The sequence below is a fragment of the Bubalus bubalis genome, chromosome 10, assembly GCF_019923935.1.
Source record: "Bubalus bubalis isolate 160015118507 breed Murrah chromosome 10, NDDB_SH_1, whole genome shotgun sequence".
In the NCBI taxonomy this organism is placed as follows: Eukaryota; Metazoa; Chordata; class Mammalia; order Artiodactyla; family Bovidae; genus Bubalus; species Bubalus bubalis.
In genome coordinates this window covers 53396448-53414768 of record NC_059166.1, presented here as the reverse complement: position 1 = coordinate 53414768, position 18321 = coordinate 53396448, and the positions used below count along the sequence as shown (strand labels likewise).

The 18321-nt window shown below is 37.6% G+C and overlaps 1 protein-coding gene across 2 annotated transcripts in view; it reads left to right on the top strand.

The window, feature by feature from the left end:
• The window catches only part of FBXL4 (F-box and leucine rich repeat protein 4), a 74414-nt gene that overhangs the window by 20494 nt on the left and 35599 nt on the right, over nt 1–18321 (top strand). For both annotated transcript variants that reach the window (XM_006052454.4, XM_006052453.4), the window contains exons 3-4: nt 144–727; nt 9459–9804. In XM_006052454.4, the coding sequence (XP_006052516.1) occupies nt 216–727; nt 9459–9804 (858 nt within the window). In that variant the 5' untranslated portion in view covers nt 144–215. The remainder of the gene's footprint in view (nt 1–143; nt 728–9458; nt 9805–18321) is intronic.

Below are 18321 nucleotides of genomic sequence, written 5' to 3'. Positions count from 1 at the left end.
GATTCACATTTATTGTGAATTTTTTTGTTTGTTTGTTTCATTCTGGGAAATTACATTGGGTAAAAAGCCTGTTTGTTACCTTATCCATGCATTTTTCTACTTATTTAAATTATTTTATTTCACCAAGCCATTCATTTTTTTAGAACATCCTTCAAAGAGTTCATGCGTCTTACTGAGGACACCTGACCTTTTGAAGCTTCATAATTCACACCTAGATGTCACCGGTCTTTCCCATGTTAACAGTTCTGACTATGTTTTATTATATGTGCCTTCGGCGCCGAGCCAGGACGGCTACAAGAGGAGAAATAATGAACAGCCATAGAACTGTAGAATCAAATAGCCGGACCTCCCCTCTGAATGCAGAGGTGGTCCAGTATGCCAAAGAGGTAGTGGATTTCAGCTCCCATTATGGGAGTGAGAATAGCATGTCCTATACCATGTGGAACTTAGCAGGTGTCCCAAATGTATTTCCGAGTTCCGGTGACTTTACTCAGACAGCTGTGTTTCGAACTTATGGAACATGGTGGGATCAGTGTCCTAGTGCCCCTGTGCCATTCAAGAGGACACCGGCAAATTTCCAGAGCCAAGACTATGTGGAACTTGCTTTTGAACAACAGGTGTATCCTACAGCTGTTCACGTTCTGGAAACCTATCATCCTGGAGCAGTCATTAGAATTCTAGCTTGTTCTGCAAATCCCTATTCCCCAGGTCCACTGGCTGAAGTCAGGTAAGACTCATTTTTTTTAATGACTACATTTTACTGCTGAAAGATGGTGGTGGTTTCAATACTGGAGGTCTTTTTTCATTGAAAGCATTCTCTTAGGTAATTTAAACAAATTCAATTTTTTAAAATTTCCCTTACTTTTCTGATAGGGAAAGAAGGATCAGATAAATTTAATGCATTCTTTATACCTATAATACCTCACCCCATAATAATCATGGATTGTGAGATTTTTGTGTGAGTTTACTATAAATGAAAAGCATGATTTGAACTAACTGGAACATGAGCCAATCTGAGAAGTTAGTTGGAAGTATGATTTCTAACATATTTTCAAACAGGCGTCATGTTATTGCTTTTAAACACTTTGGTTAACTCAAAGTCAGCCTACAGAGTAATACTTTAGAGGAGGTCCTTAGGGGATTAGCTTTAATGTTAAATGGATGTTTTTGTAACAAATATATTCATTTAAAAATAAATGCTGCCTTAAGTGTTCATGCATTCTCCCTAAAAACATATTTATTTACATCATTGATTTGCATCATGGTGCCTCTCTCTTCCTGTCTTGTTTCTGTAGTTCAGCCTCCTGATTTTTTAGAATCTAATTATTTGATTAGGTAATTATATTCCGTAATCTAAAAAGTACATAATGCATTCTTATACCCTGTTCTCCATGTGCCTAGGATCCACCCTACACTCAAAATAACCACTTTTATCCACTTCCTTTGCATTGTTCCAGAGTTTTGTTATGCAGATGTAAACAAATACAAATATATTCATTTTACTTTTCTTTATACACAAAAATAAGCACACCGTTTACATTGTTCTACACCTTATTTGTTTCACTTAGTGGTATATATTGGATCTTTTCATATAAATGCAAAGAGAGCCTCCTTATTCTTTTCTACAGTTGCAAGTAATGTACAGTATATGTATACGCCAACTCATTAACCACTCCCCTATTGATGGCTTCTTAGTTGTTCCCATACTTTGCTGTTATTAGTGTTAATACAATGAATAACCCTGCTATTGAGTCACTTTGCATGTGTACAATCACGCATGTGGGTCACTTGCGAGAAATGTTGCGGGGCCAAGGGCCTGTGTATTTGTAGTGTTAACACGCGCCAGATTTCCCTTCAAGGAGGCTCTACCTATTTATGTTCCCACCAGCAGTGTACATGGATGTGTGTTTTACCAAAGCCTCCCCTGTAGAGTGTTTTAATAAATTTTAGCATTTTTGTTAATTTGGTAGGTGAAAAATGTTATCTCATGTTAACTTTAAGTTAAAATTATTTTATCATCTCTGAGGTTGAATGTTTTCTCATGTTTAAGAGCCATTTATATTTCCTTCTCCTTGAACTGTCTATCATGTTATTAATATTTGTCCATGTTCTATTACTTGTTAATCTTACCAGTTTAAAATCTTTATGTTGCTTCATCTATTCATTCATTAAATATTTGAGTGTCTACCATGTACTAAGCATTGTTCTCTGTGTTGAGGTACATTAATGAACAATGAACAAAATAGACAAAAATCTCTGCCCTTATGAGCTTATTCTAGGCCAAGAGCAGTTTGTGGGCACCTGTTAAACTGTAGGAGCTCAACTGCCCATAGAGGAGGAATAGGCACAGATCTGGTGTGGCTTAACACTCTCCTCCCTTTGAGTTGAGAAGAGGTCCTTGTCTCCTCAGCTCCAAGGAACACCTCCCAGGCTACCAGGAAGCAAATGCAGAATACAGCTCAGCTCAAGCTGGACACCCCTGGTATAATCTTTATTCATTCTTATAAGAACAAGTTTGATAATTCATTGTCAACAGTGTTATTAATGAATCAGTTTTTTAAAACACAGAAAACCGGTATCCTTTATTATACATATCCTTTATTATATTTTTTCTTTTTTTCTGAAAGGGGATGCTTTGAATTTGTTTGAATAGGATGCTTGCTTATGTGAAAACTGTTTTGTTGGAGTCTGTCATTCTCTGCCTCTTTCCTACAAAGCTATCTAGTTTTTCCTTAAAAAGATGAACCAGTATCTGGATAAGATATAAAACTTAATTTCTGCATAACTGATTGTGACTATAAATCATGCTCTTGGGTTCCTAGCTGAGAGTTGTAGTGTGTGATTGTGATGAAAAGGACAACTTTATATTTACAGATGTAAGTCTACTTTGCTTAACTGATTTTTAGCCTTATTCCACAGAAAACACCATTAGCTTTTGAGGAAAAGAATCTAACTAATATATATTACTGCAGGATAAAAAAAGGGCCTAAAATTTTTACTGATCATGAAATCAGTTTCATTGTTTAAAAAACTTGTTAGAAAATACCCCACAATTTGTATTAAAAAACCCCACAATTCTTCTGCCCAGATTTAGTAAGTGGTAGCATTCTGGTGAATCTTTAGACAGTCAGAAACATTGATTGAACACCTTCTCTGCTCACTCACTGCTGGGAACAAAACAGAGGACTGGACTGATGTGAGTCTTGTTCTTTGAGTTTTACAGGCCAGCCTGGAAAAGGGCTGGGGTACTGCCAGGTGCCTGTGCTGACAGAGGAAAGCCTGTGGGGCTCAGAGAAGTCCTCCCAGAGGAAGTGACTTACTTGGGACTGAGGGTTGAGTAAGGCTTTAATTTGGATAGGAAAGGTGAAGTGAGAACAGCACGTGCAAAAGTGGAATCATGAGGTGAAATCCCGGTGTTCCAAGAAGTGAGACAAGTCCCGGAGTGGAGAGAACAAGCTGTCAAGGAGTCACAAGCTGTGGGAATTCGTAGAGCTCTTGGATCCAGTTTCCCAGAAGCAGACCTGAGAATACTGTTCCTCCACCAAGGGTTTGTTAGGAAAGTGCTCCTGGAGAAACCAGTAAGAGAGCAGGGAAAGTGCTGTAAGGAAGGGAAGAAGGCAAGGATGCAGTGTCTGTGAAGGCCCAGTCAGCCTGGAGGCTGAGTTGCCAGGGAGCTGGACTCAGACACCCCTGCTGGTCTGTCTTGGGCTGTGAGCTGGGGGAGTGGGAGGGGGATGGAAGTCTTCCAGAGACCTGCCACTCTCTGATGAAGAGGCTCTGGGAACCCGTGTAGTTCTCTGTAGAAGGCTGCAATTGGGAGCCCTAAGGAGCAAGGCTGCAGATCTGGGGTATGAGCATGGAACTACCAGGAAATAAGCTGAGCATAGGTAGAGAAAGTCAGCTCTAATACACTGGTAGACATAATATATTGATAATAAAAGAGAACTGGTACAGAGTTGTCAGATTATTTACTTTGCTACCAATGTCATTTTCATCACTGTCATTTCGTAAAAGAAACCCCAGTTTATACGGAGAAATTAGCATGCTCAGAATCTCAAATAAAGAGCAATTGGCAACTTTACATGTATATGTGTGCGTGTATGTGTGTGCTCAGTCTCTCAGTCGTGTCTGATTCTGACTCTTTGTGACCCTGTGGACTGTAGCCCACTAGGCTCCTCTGTCCATGGGATTTTCCTGGCAGGATTACTGGAGCAGATTGCCATTTCCTTCTCCAGGGGATTTTCGTGACCCAGGGATCAAATCTGAGTCTCCTGCATTGCAGGCGGTTTCTTAACCACTGAGCCACCTGGGAAGCCCTTATTTCCACCTTAAGGCTTAGCAAGTAATCGAGTGTGTTGGAGTAGTTTAAGAATTTGTTAATGGGAAATGAATGTGTCCCAGCAAATTGAAAAGCAATCTTTCCCCATTTTGTCTGATTACATTTCTTATATTCGGTGAGTGAAGTGGGAAAGTTACAATTAGTCCTGTAAGATCTCAAAGTCTTTTGACTTCTTGCCTAGTGTTCTACCAAGAGAAAAGAAAATCGTATCGAGTGTCGTGGTCCTGAGGATAAGATCTTAATAGATGCTTATGTAAGAGTCAGAAAAAAGGCAAGTGCAGGGTTACACATTGGAAGAGAGAGAGACAGGGAAAAGAGAAGAGAAATTGAGGTCATATTAAATAAACTGATTGGAATAAAGCTATTTGGGATTAAAATTTAGTGGTACTCTTGAGTGTTGAATGCATTTTCACTATATAGTATTGAAGTTAAGAAAGCAATGAGAAAGAAAATGGCTGTCACAGGATTTGCTGCCAAAGGAAGTTGCTTAAGCAGTGATTTCATGAATTGGTCATGATCTGGTCCCCTTGATTTTGTGAAGCATGATTTTGTCATTTAAGTCAGAAATAATCAGACCCTTTACTGGTTTTTTTTAAAGCAGATGCCAATTTGTTAGTGCCCATTAGCAGCGGGCTGAGAAACACAAAGTGAGTTAAGTCTACCTCTTAGAATACTTTAATTTTATTCTTGTTTTCCTATTCTCTCCTTTCACTTTCAGCTGGTAAAATGGAACAGTGTTGGCAAGAGATCTTTCTTTGTGCTGACTACTAGATGTGCTTAGTAACCAGGAAAAATTTTGGTTACAGGGAAGTAATTTGCATCCATGTGCCTGGCTTCCAACCTGAATATGTTAGAAAACTTGCTTTATCCAGTTTCTATTGATAAACATCTCTCTTCCTCTCTTGTCCACCTGCTGCTTCCTGGGAGCCCTAGAGAGACTTTCCCAGTGGGTAACAGCAGGTCAACAGTTAGAGACAAAGTGTCTAGTGTCCAAGCACTGGACACTTAGTGGGCATTCAGTACAATCAAGAGAAGGAAAAATAAGTGGACTGGTGAAGAGAATGCTGATACCACCCCGGAATTAAGTTCTTCAAGTGCAGACGAGGCACAGTCTGATGGGGATTCCACACTAAATTCTTTACATGCGACTGTAGATTTAAAATAATTGTTTGTCAGATTTGTCCAGTAGAGGAATATACTGTATGGGCAGATAAAGTTAGCATATAAATGTGCAGACTACAGAAGCCATGACTTAGAGCAGTTTAATCTCATCCGCGCAGCTCTGGGTCTAAAGGATTAAGAGAGTCAGGGCTGTCTCATGGAAAATTATGTGTAAGTGTGTATGTTTGTGTGTATTATGTGTACACAGGCATGCACATGTGAATTTATTTGTATGTGCTTGCTTGCTTGCTTTCACTCACTAGTTTTTAAAGTTCAGGCTTTAGTTTTCTAAACAGAAAGATTTTGGCATAGGAAATACAACCAATATTTTAAAATAGTCATTATTTTGTAATATAATAACATTTTATAACCTATGAAAATATTGAATCATTGTGTTGTACACCTGAAACTAATGTTATAAATCAACTATACTATAGTTTTAAAAAGATATTGATATATTCTCTTGTTGGGTAGATATTTTTCTAACTTTAAAATAATATAGTCTAGTTCTGGTAGAATTTTAAACAAAAATTCACTTTAGTGCAGATACTCCTAAATCAATTGTATTGGTCTCATAGTTAATGTTAATTTAAATGGCCACAGACCTATAAAATAATTTTTCATCTTTTTAGCACTTTTCTTAGTTACTTTTTAGTTTATCAAGAAAAATCAAAATAAAATATAATTAATGATACCTGATTTTTTTTTATGTTTAGACATTTAAAAATATTTCTAAAAACTGATGATTTGATATTATTATACTTCTATCATATTTAAACTTATGATTTATATATAACTAAATATATAATATTTATACTATCTAAAGTCAGAAGCAAAAGTGATACTAAAATAGCATTAACCCTTATATGTTTAAACATGCTAGAAATGTTAAGGAAGTTGTTTTAAAGTATCATCTTAACCTTGTCCATTTTGCAAAGTAGTGAGAGAGAGAGGGGAGACTTTAGTAGATTAATGCATTATTTCAATAGAATATTTCTGCTCTAATCAATGCTTGTTTTCAAGCTTATATTTATAGTTTTATAATGTAATTTGCATTATAATACAGGTCCAGCTCTGCATAAAGAACACGTTTTGTCTGTGTTTTTATTTATTGCAAAGGACCTGGCAGAGGTGATTTCTGTTTTACATTTTCTGTGTTTCTGTTAAGCTTCATAAAAACTTCTCATTGACGCTAAACAATAAACTAGGCTGGTTTTGTCCACGTGTGCTGTGAACCAGTGCAGGCAGTTATTTCACAGGGTCCTGAGTGGTCCTTGCTTCTTGGACATGAGAAAAACCTTCAACATCACTTGATGTCATTTTCCAGCAGCAACAAAAGGATGAGCAGAACCGAAGTCTGAGTTTTCTCATACCTTCTGCCATGTACCCCAGGATTCTTGGAAACAATCTGTCCAAAGTTAGGAATGAATTTCCCTAAGAACATGGTTTTAAATGTTTCATACTTCTGTTCCTGTACGGCTAGCTCTGTTGAACTGCCTGGATCTTCAGTAGAGTGTTCAGATCAATACCATTGTTAGAAACCCTCAAGATTTTTGCATTTAGACTTTAGGAGCACTTCTTAATCTAGGCTGGCATTTCTAATTTGCTCTTCTGCCTGTCACAGAAAGTGAGAATGCTCATCCTGCTTTCGTTTGCTCCTTAAATCTGCCACAACCTGCTGTTTTCCTTGAACTCTTCCCCTGCCTCCCAAGGCTGATTATACAGCGGGGCCAGTCTCTCTATTCCTACTTTCAGGTTGTCTCTAAATACAAATACTCAGAGTCTCTTTATATGTTTGATGGGTTTTATTCCTAGTGTTCAGGAGAGAAGTAGCAAATCTCACAAATATGGGGTGATTATAAGGGTTCTGTTAACTGTAAAAGTTCCTACTGTTATTGTCAGTGATATGTTTACTGGAATCCCCATTGAGTTTCTGCCTTATGCTTTTATTCCTAAAGGCAGAAATTACCAAAATTCCCTTCTCCTGAAATTGGTGCTGTATGCCTATCTTGCTCCCATCTTGGTCTAAAGACCATTATGGTACTTGTATGTCGATGACTTCCATAATCTTGGCTCAGATTTCTTCCCTGAGTTTCACAGTCTTTTGTATATTTCAGTTTCCTAAATGCTTTGCTGTAGTCAATTTTTACATAGGTATCAATAAGTCATTGGGGCAAGGAAATGAACTGACAATATACTGGAAGGAAGAAAATTTGATATGATCAATAAACATATGAAAATATTTTAAATATTATTAATAGTGAATTATAAATTATGTCACAGAGATATGGGTCACTATGAATTTAGAGATTATTTTTTTTAAAACAGAGAATACTGGGAACTCCCTGGTGGTCCAGTGGTTAAGACTCCAGACTCCCAAGGAAGGGCGCCTGGGTTCAATCTCTGGTCGGGGAATTAGATCTCACATACCACAACCAAAGATCCTGAATGCTGTAACTGAGACCTGGCACAGCCAAATAAATAAATATATACATAAAAATAAAGGATGCTTTCAGTGGTTATTCTTATATACTGTTGGCATAAGCTCCTTTGAAAATAGTTTGCAATATTTATTGGGAGACTTAAAAGTGTACTTAGACCTTGACATAAAGTCTTTATTTAAAAGTTCTGCCAGCTAAAGTAAATTTAAACAGCAAAAGAAGTATTTATTGAAGTATTTCTGTCCATGTTTTTAATTTTCTCTGCTAGATTAGAAAAAAGTATTAGAAAAAAGGTTATTTATGCCTTTTTTATGTGAGAGTATATATATTTAATGATGCTATGTTATGAAGAATCTTTAAATAATTTTGGAAAATAATTTTATAAGAATATCTATGTAAAGACATGGAATATGAATTAGTCCTTGAAGAAAAGATAGGCTGATGATTGTAATTTAGGCATTTCATTGAGTGGAGAGGCAACATGAGTAAATACCTTTCTGTGAAAATACATTTATTATCTGGAAAGTAATGATTAACCTGGCTGAATAGTAAAAGTTCATTTTGAAGAAATAGGAGAAAATGTTACTTATCTGTTAACGTGTTAGCTAGTTGCTAGGTATGGAGGATACAAGGATGACTCAAAGATGACAATAATGGAAATTCAGGAGAAGGGCATATATGAGACAGTTTCATGAAAGCTTTGATAAAACTTAATGACTGGGTAAAAGAAAATAAAGAATAATGAAATTTTTTAACTTGTATGATGCCAGTAATAGAAATGGGAAAGGAGACCTTTATAAGGCAAGGTGGTCAGTTTAGTTTCCACAGTTGGTTTAGGGCACACACACAGGAGTGCTTGCTTTCTTTTTTTTAAAGTTAATTAATTTATTTATGGCTGCAGTGGGTCTTCATTGCTCCACAGGCTTTCTCTAGTTGCGGCACGTGGGGGCTTCCCTTTGTTGCAGTGCTCGGGTTTCTTATGGTGGTGCCTTCTCTTGTTGCGGATCACTGGCTCTAGGCATGTTGGGCTAGGCAGTTGTGGCACACGGGCTTAGTTGCTTCATGGCATGTGGGATCTTCCCAGACCAGGGACTGAACCTGTGTCCCCTGCAATGGCAGGCAGAATCTTATCCACTGCGCTGTCAGGAAAGTCCAGGAGTGCTTTCTTTCATGTGCTTTAATACTTGGAGTTTACTTTTTCTGTAAAACTGAATGTTGTTTATGTACCTCTGACTAGTGATTCCAATTTTTAACTAACTGTGAAATCTGCCTAAAATTACTTTCTAAGGAGTTTTAAAAATAATTTAAGTAGTAAAAATATTTTAAGTATAAGGTCTATGGCATTTAGATTTAAAATTTTTTCATGTCCTGGTAATAATTATTGGTTCGATTGTATCTATCTGCTTTGTTTAATGGTTTTGCTTCATACTGGAACATATTGGGCATGGGGCCCTAACTTTACAGTAATAGAAATGTCATTCTAAATGGTATTATAGAGAAATTTCTTTCTTTGGCAGATGGGAGACTCTTTGGTCAGAGAAACCTACAAAGGTGAATGCTTCTCAAGCTCGCCAGTTTAAACCTTGTATTAAGCAGATAAATTTTCCTACAAATCTTATACGCCTGGAAATAAATAGTTCTCTTCTGGATTACTACACTGAGTTAGATGCAGTTGTATTACACGGTATGAAGGACAAGCCCATGCTTTCTCTCAAGACTTCACTTATTGACATGAATGATCTAGATGAAGATGACTATGAAGAAAAGGATGATTGTGAAATCGACAATCTGAACAAAAAGTTTAGCAGTACTGCTCTCAGGGAAGGGCCAAGTAATGGATATTTTGATAAACTACCCTATGAGGTAAGCCAAAGATATTCAGTAGCAATATTGGACATACCGTCATTTAAAAATATTTAGATATTAATGTTTATTTCGCTGAATGTCAGAGAAATTGGAGCATTAGTGAAGTGTACATAATCTGATGTATTGTGTGTTTTGACTTTGGAAAAACTAGACAAAATTGTGTTCAGTAACTTCACCAGTTTTGTTTTGGATTGACTTCAGTGATTTTGGACAAATTCTTAGATATATGTTGTTTTATCACTGATTAATAATAACCAAAATACATAAAGCAGTAATAAATTACACTCCACTTTAATTCACAGTTACACAGCGTAAGCATGGGCAATATGTGTTTAACGTGATACCAGTTATTTTAAAGATGATTCGTTGTGAAAATAGTATTAATACGGTTGTGAGAGGAATCCTCATGCTGTTTAATAGTGCACAGTGTCTCCAAGTGTAACTTATTCTTCTCTACTAACTCTATTCTATGTTCTTCTAACTAGCTATAATTTTTGGTCTAGGCAGGTTCAGGGAGGTTTTCGGTGTGTCTCTGCAGGGTTGTTTCTAGGGTGTATTTAGCACTCCTGGCTCCCAGGCATCCAGTGCCATTAGCACATCTCCTGGAATGGGGGTGGGGCCAGGCATTTCTGGCCCCTGCTGAGAAGAGCTGTGTGTGGTTTAAAATATTAATAATAAAATCAGATCTTTTAAAGAAAATTTTCTAAACTCAAACTACCATGGAGAGGGCTATCATGTAGATGAAACTGACCTGGAAATCTCTGAGGATATTCATACTCTGAGGGTCTGAATAAAGGATCAAGAACAGAATTCTAGAATTACTAACATCTAAGAGTCAAATACAGGTGGACAAGTCAGAAAAGGCACTTGGAACAAAGATGAGAGTGTCTTAAAAGCAGTGATAGGAAGCTAAAGAGGTATAGAGAACATAAAATGGGTGTGGTCAGCCACACTACTGCAGAGCTCAGTGACAGTGGCCCCTGCTTTTGGTCATTGGGAGAGCTTTGATAATCCTTTACCATTATCAGTTCAATGGAACTATGACCATAGGTGGGAGATGGGGAAAATTTACCATATCTGGGTAAGGCATCAAGGGGCGGGGAAGAAGCAGAGACAAAAATATTTGCTGTCTGAGCATAAGCAGGAAAAAACCTTCTGTTAATATACTCTAATTATGGGCTATAACATGGATAAGACTGTTCACCAATAATGAATAATACTTGGCATCTGGACTAACACTCCAGTCCTTCATGCCATATTCAGAGAAGGGCGTACCAAAATGAGGGAGAGTATGACATTTTTATAGATATTATTTGCTCTAATTTATCACTTAAAAGGAGAAAAGATGGGTGGCAGAAGATGCAACAGAGTGGGAAGGTTGCTGTCTGTAACACAGGTTGGGAGAGAATCAGCATGTTTTTATGCTGTAGGGAAGGAGACTGTAGAGAGTTAAAGCTTCTAGTACATGCAGGGGGTTTAGTCAATACAGCAAAGTCATGTGGAAGAACTGGGAGATGGAATCAGTCATCTTAAAGGACATTAAATAGCCATGATGAAAGCAGTGCAATGTATAGAGAGTTAATGTTCCAAAACACCAAGTGATTTCACAGTGACTAAAAGGAGAAACTGTTTTTTAAAGTTACCCAAACTATAGGTACTTCAAGTTATTTTAAGGGGGTGAAAAACCCACATTGAAATAATAAGCCAAGTGATATCATCTTTCCATAGTTGAAAATAATTGTATTATGAGTAAAATGAATTTTTAGGGCAGGTCAACTTTTTTGAGAGTCCTTTCCTACATTGCATGGTGTCAAAGGGTACTTTAGACTAGAATGTTTTTGTTGTTTAGTCGCTAAGTCATGTCTGACTCTTTTGTGACCCCATGGACTGTAGCTCACCAGGCTCCTCTGTCCATGGGATATCCTAGACAAGAATTACTGAAGTGGGTTGCCATCTCCTCCAGGAGATCTTCCCGACCCAAGGATTGAACCCACGTCTCCTGCATTGGCAGATGAATTCTTTACCACTGAGTCACCTGGAAAGTCTCTTAGGCTAGGATACTCCCATATAAAAACATGGTTGACAGACACTAGCTATTGGATGAGTAATGATTAAAGGGTATTGTGGGCCTAAAGCCTGTTATTTTTCACTTAATCAAAATCCAAAAGTGCTTTTTCACATGCCAATGTCATGGTCTCAATAATTTCATTGTTCTTTTTTTATTTTGATATTTGCTTAAAATATAACATTAGGGGGCTTCCATGGTATCTCAGATGGTAAAGAATCTACCTGCAATGTGATGGTCCCAGGTTTAACCCCTGGCTTGGTAAGAACCCTTAGAGAAGGGAATGGCTACTCACTCCAGTATTGTTGCCTGGAGAATATTAAGGATCAGGAAATGTTTTCACACAGTATACATCTTTTAATATTGGTGACTTTTGTTTGGAATGATGCCAGCAATTGCTGGGAGTTATTTAAATTACAAATCATCTGGAAAAAAATCAATTATTTATCCTCTGGTACAGGGATATATTTAACTTTTAATGCTTCTTTGTACTAACTGCTTTAAAATTTTACTGAAATAACTTTTTTTTTAAATTTTATTTTATTTTTAAACTTTACATAATTGTATTAGTTTTGCCAAATATCAAAATGAATCCGCCACAGGTATACATGTGTTCCCCATCCTGAACCCTCCTCCCTCCTCCCTCCCCATTCCATCCCTCTAGGTCGTCCCAGTGCACCAGCCCCAAGCATCCAGTATCGTGCATCGAACCTGGACTGGCAACTCGTTTCATACATGATATTTTACATGTTTCAATGCCATTCTCCCAAATCTTCCCACCCTCTCCCTCTCACAGAGTCCATAAGACTGTTCTATACATCAGTGTCTCTTTTGCTGTCTCGTACACAGGGTTATTGTTACCATCTTTCTAAATTCCATATATATGCGTTAGTATACTGTATTGGTGTTTTTCTTTCTGGCTTACTTCACTCTGTATAATAGGCTCCAGTTTCATCCACCTCATTAGAACTGATTCAAATGTATTCTTTTTAATGGCTGAGTAATACTCTATTGTGTATATGTACCATAGCTTTCTTATCCATTCATCTGCTGATGGACATCTAGGTTGTTTCCATGTCCTGGCTATTATAAACAGTGCTGCGATGAACATTGGGGTACACGTGTCTCTTTCCCTTCTGGTTTCCTCAGTGTGTATGTGCAGCAGTGGGATTGCTGGATCATAAGGCAGTTCTATTTCCAGTTTTTTAAGGAATCTCCACACTGTTCTCCATAGTGGCTGTACTAGTTTGCATTCCCACCAACAGTGCAAGAGGGGTCCCTTTTCTCCACACCCTCTCCAGCATTTATTACTTGTAGACTTTTGGATCGCAGCCATTCTGAGTGGTGTGAAATGGTACCTCATAGTGGTTTTGATTTGCATTTCTCTGATAATGAGTGATGTTGAGCATCTTTTCATGTGTTTGTTAGCCATCTGTATGTCTTCTTTGGAGAAATGTCTATTTAGTTCTTTAGTAAAGTTGCAGGATATAAAATCAACACAAAGAAAACACTTGCATTCCTATACACTAATAATGAGAAAACAGAAAGAGAAATTAAGGAAACAATTTCATTCACCATTGCAACGGAAAGAATAAAATACTTAGGAATATATCTACCTAAGGAAACTAAAGACCTATATAGAAAACTATAAAACACTGGTGAAAGAAATCAAAGAGGGCACTAACAGATGAAATAACTTTTAATATTGCAGTTAAAACAACAAATATTTAAGGTCCTACTTTTGCCAAGCCTGGATGGATCATAGGTTCCTTCAGACATTTAAGAAGTGATCACCTTCTATATTATTTAAACTCTTTCATGGAATAAAGGAAAAGGAAAGTTTTTAACTTCTTAATGAAGCTGATACAACACTATAGCACATAAAAATAAACTTACAGACTGATTTTACTTCTGCATCAAAATATAGTGAATAGAATTACCTAAAAATAAAAAAAATCATTCAGGATGTAGTCCTGGAATTAAGGATATTTAGGTATTAGATAATATATATGATAATATACAGTACTATAAAATGGTAACATAGTCAAAGGAGGAAAATTCTACGGTCATCTCAGTAGATGTGCAAAATTCATTGACAAATGGCAGCTGGATAGAAATCCAAATTTTTATCAATGTCAGTTTAAAAGTAAATATTAAGCTAGCTATGAACATTTCATGCAAAGATGAGCTCGATAAAGGACAGAAATGGTATGGACCTAACAGAAGCAGAAGATATTAAGAAGAGATGGCAAGAATACACAGAAGAACTGTACAAAAAAGATCTTCACGACCCAGATAATCACGATGGTGTGATCACTGACCTAGAGCCAGACATCCTGGAATGTGAAGTCAAGTGGGCCTTAGAAAGCATCACTACGAACAAAGCTAGGGGAGGTGATGGAATTCCAGTTGAGCTATTCCAAATCCTGAAAGATGATGCTGTGAAAGTGCTGCACTCAATATGCCAGCAAATGTGGAAAACTCAGCAGTGGCCACAGGACTGGAAAAGGTCAGTTTTCATTCCAATCCCAAAGAAAGGCAATGCCAAAGAATGCTCAAACTACCTCACAGTTGCACTCATCTCACACGCTAGTAAAGTAATGCTCAAAATTCTCCAGGCCAGGCTTCAGCAATACGTGAACCGTGAACTTCCTGAGGTTCAAGCTGGTTTTAGAAAAGGCAGAGGAACCAGAGATCAAATTGCCAACATCCGCTGGATCATGGAAAAAGCAAGAGAGTTCCAGAAAAACATCTATTTCTGCTTTATTGACTATGCCAAAGCCTTTGACTGTGTGGATCACAAGAAACTGTGGAAAATTCTTCAAGAGATGGGAATACCAGACCACCTGATCTGCCTCTTGAGAAATCTGTATGCAGGTCAGGAAGCAACAGTTAGAACTGGACATGGAACAACAGACTGGTTCCAAATAGGAAAAGGAGTTCGTCAAGACTGTATATTGTCACCCTGCTTATTTAACTTATATGCAGAGTACATCATGAGAAACGCTGGACTGGAAGAAACACAAGCTGGAATCAAGATTGCCGGGAGAAATATCAATAACCTCAGATATGCAGATGACACCACCCTTATGGCAGAAAGTGAAGAGGAGCTAAAAAGTCTCTTGATGAAAGTGAAAGAGGAGAGTGAAAAAGTTGGCTTAAAGCTCAACATTCAGAAAACGAAGATCATGACATCCGGTCCCACCACTTCATGGGAAATAGATGGGGAAACAGTGGAAACAGTGTCAGACTTTATTTTTCTGGGCTCCAAAATCACTGCAGATGGTGACTGCAGCCATGAAATTAAAAGACGCTTACTCCTTGGAAGGAAAGTTATGACCAACCTAGATAGCATATTCAAAAGCAGAGACATTACTTTGCCAACAAAGGTTCGTCTAGTCAAGGCTATGGTTTTTCCTGTGGTCATGTACGGATGTGAGAGTTGGACTGCGAAGAAGGCTGAGCACCGAAGAATTGATGCTTTTGAACTGTGGTGTTGGAAAAGACTCTTGAGAGTCCCTTGGACTGCAAGGACATCAAGCCAGTCCATTCTAAAGGAGATCAGCCCTGGGATTTCTTTGGAAGGAATGATGCTGAAGCTGAAACTCCAGTACTTTGGCCACCTCATGCGAAGAGTTGACTCATTGGAAAAGACTCTGATGCTGGGAGGGATTGGGGGCAGGAGGAGAAGGGGACGACAGAGGATGAGATGGCTGGATGGCATCACTGACTCCATGGACGTGAGTTTGAGTGAAGTCCGCGAGTTGGTGATGGACAGGGAGGCCTGGCGTGCTGCGATTCATGGGGTCACAAAGAGTTGGACACGACTGAGCGACTGATCTGATTTGATCTGATGAATTGTCTACTACCAAGTATTAGTAACCAAGAGCTAACATCATATTTAATTATCAAACACTAGAAATGTTCAGCATGGTAGTCACTAGCCACATGTACTATTGAGTACTTTATGTCTAATCTTAAGTGAAATAAGCTGAAAATATACACATAAGATTTCAAAGACTTAATATGACAAAAAAAGATTTAGTTTCTCAGTAATAATTTTTTAGGTTGAGCACATGTTGAGATGATCATTTTAAATATCTCATCAAATAAAATACATTAAAATTAATATCACCTATTTTTGAATTTATTTTATTTTTTAATTTCATTGAGGAATAATTGACAAATATAATTATTTGTATTTAAAGTGTACAACATGGCTTGATATACATTGTGTATAGCAACCCACTCCAGTGTTCTTGCCTGGAGAATCCCAGGGATGGCAGAGCGTGGTGGGCTGCTGTCTATGGGGTCGCACAGAGTCGGACACGACTAAAGTGACTTAGCAGCAGCAGCAGCAGTGATTACTAAGATCAAGATAACTGACACATATATCACCTCCCGTTTTTAACTCTTTTGTGTGAGTGTTTGTGGTGAGAATGCTTAAGATCTACTCTAAGCATCCTTCAAGTATACAGTACTATATTATTAACTAGAGTCTTTTGACTTCTAACAACTTGCAGTTACTAAAAAAATTTTAAATTACATATGTGCCTCACATTTTTGGCTCACATACAAATTAGAGTCAGGAACAGGACAATAATTTTACTTAACATTGTTCCGGATACACTATCCAGTGCTGGAAGATGGGAGAAAGAAATAAGAGGCGTGATTTTTGAAAAGAAAGCTGTAAAATTATTGTCATTTGCGGACAATATGATTATGTACTAGAACACTCAGGAGAATAGACCAAAAACTATTCAGAACAATAAGTAAGGTGGCAGGTTACAAAATTAATAGATTAAAAAAATCAATGGATTTAAGAACTCTAGGATCAAAAAAGATAGTTAAATGATAAATTATGTCATGCTCTTGAGTAGGAGGACACAACAAAGAGATCAGTTTTCTTTAATAAAATCTATGTGTTCAATGAAGTTCCAGGTAAAATGCAAACATAATTTGTTTATTTTTTAATATAAAAGTTCACCTAAACACTATGAAAATACTCAGGAAAATTTTGGAAAAGAAGAGTGATGGAGGGAGCCCTAGTCCCACCAGAGAATAAAATAAATTACGAAGCCATAGTACTGATATTTGTGGGTCAACAATGAAGGTAGATTCTCACATAAACTTTTTTTTTAATATATTTATTTTAATTGGAGGCTAATTACAGTATTGTGGTGGTGTTTGCCATACATTGACATGAATCAGCCACGGGTGTACATGTGTCCCCTCGTCCCGAACCCCCCTCCCACTTCCCTCCCCACCCCATCCCTCTGGTTGTCCCAGTGCACCAGCTTTGAGTGCACTGTTTCATGCTTTGAACTTGGACTGGCGATCTGTTTCACATATGGTAATATACATGTTTCAATGCTATTCTAGCAAATCATCCCACGCTTGCCTTCTCCCACAGAGTCCAAAAGTCTGTTCTTTACACTATGTCTCTTTTGCTGTCTTGCATATAGGGTCATCGTTACCATCTTTCTAAATTCCATATGTATGCATTAATATACTGTGTTGGTGTTTTTCTTTCTGACTTACTTCACTCTGTATAATAGGCTCCAGTTTCATCCACCTCATTAGAACTGACTCAAATGTGTTCTTTCTTATAGCTGAATAATTTTCCATTGTGTATATGTACCACAGCTTTCTTATCCATTCGTCTGCTGATGGACATCTAGGTTGCTTCCACGTCCTGGCTATTATAAACAGTGCTGCAGTGAATGTTGGGGAACACGTGTCTCTTTCAATTCTGGTTTCCTCGGTGTGTATGCCCAGCAGTGGGATTGCTGGGTCCTATGGCAGTTCTATTTCCAGTTTTTTAAGGAATCCCCACAGTATTCTCCATAATGACTGTACTAGTTTGCATTCCCACCAACAAAGTAAGAGGGTTCCCTTTTCTCCACACCCACTCCAGCATTTATTGTTTGTAGACTGATGGCAGCCATTCTGACTGGCGTGAGATGGTACCTCATTGTGGTTTTGATTTGCATTTCTCTGATAATGAGTGATGTAGAGCATCTTTTCATGCCACATGTAAACTTTTAAAAAGACAGAACAGAACTTACTTATTTGACCCAGTGGACTATTGCTATGGGAGAAATAAATGGAATAGAATAGAGACCGACAAGAAAGAAGGAAACATTGGGAATTCCCTTGGCAAGAGTTACATTTCTGTAGTTAAAAGCAAAACAAAACTGTAAGATGACAGTGCCCTACTATTTTTGTGCTGTTTTTTTGTTATTTTTTTTTTAATGTTTTTCCTTTTCCTGCCTTTCAGGATGGCAAAATTAAAAGTATTGATATTAGTCTGGATAGGTTATGAGTGAATGGGTACTTTTATACACTGTGTAAATTGATGCAAACATTCTGAAGGGCAATTTTGTGTTTATATCAAAACTTTTAAGTGCATGAAATTTACCCTCTGATATGTTTGCAAAATTTACCAA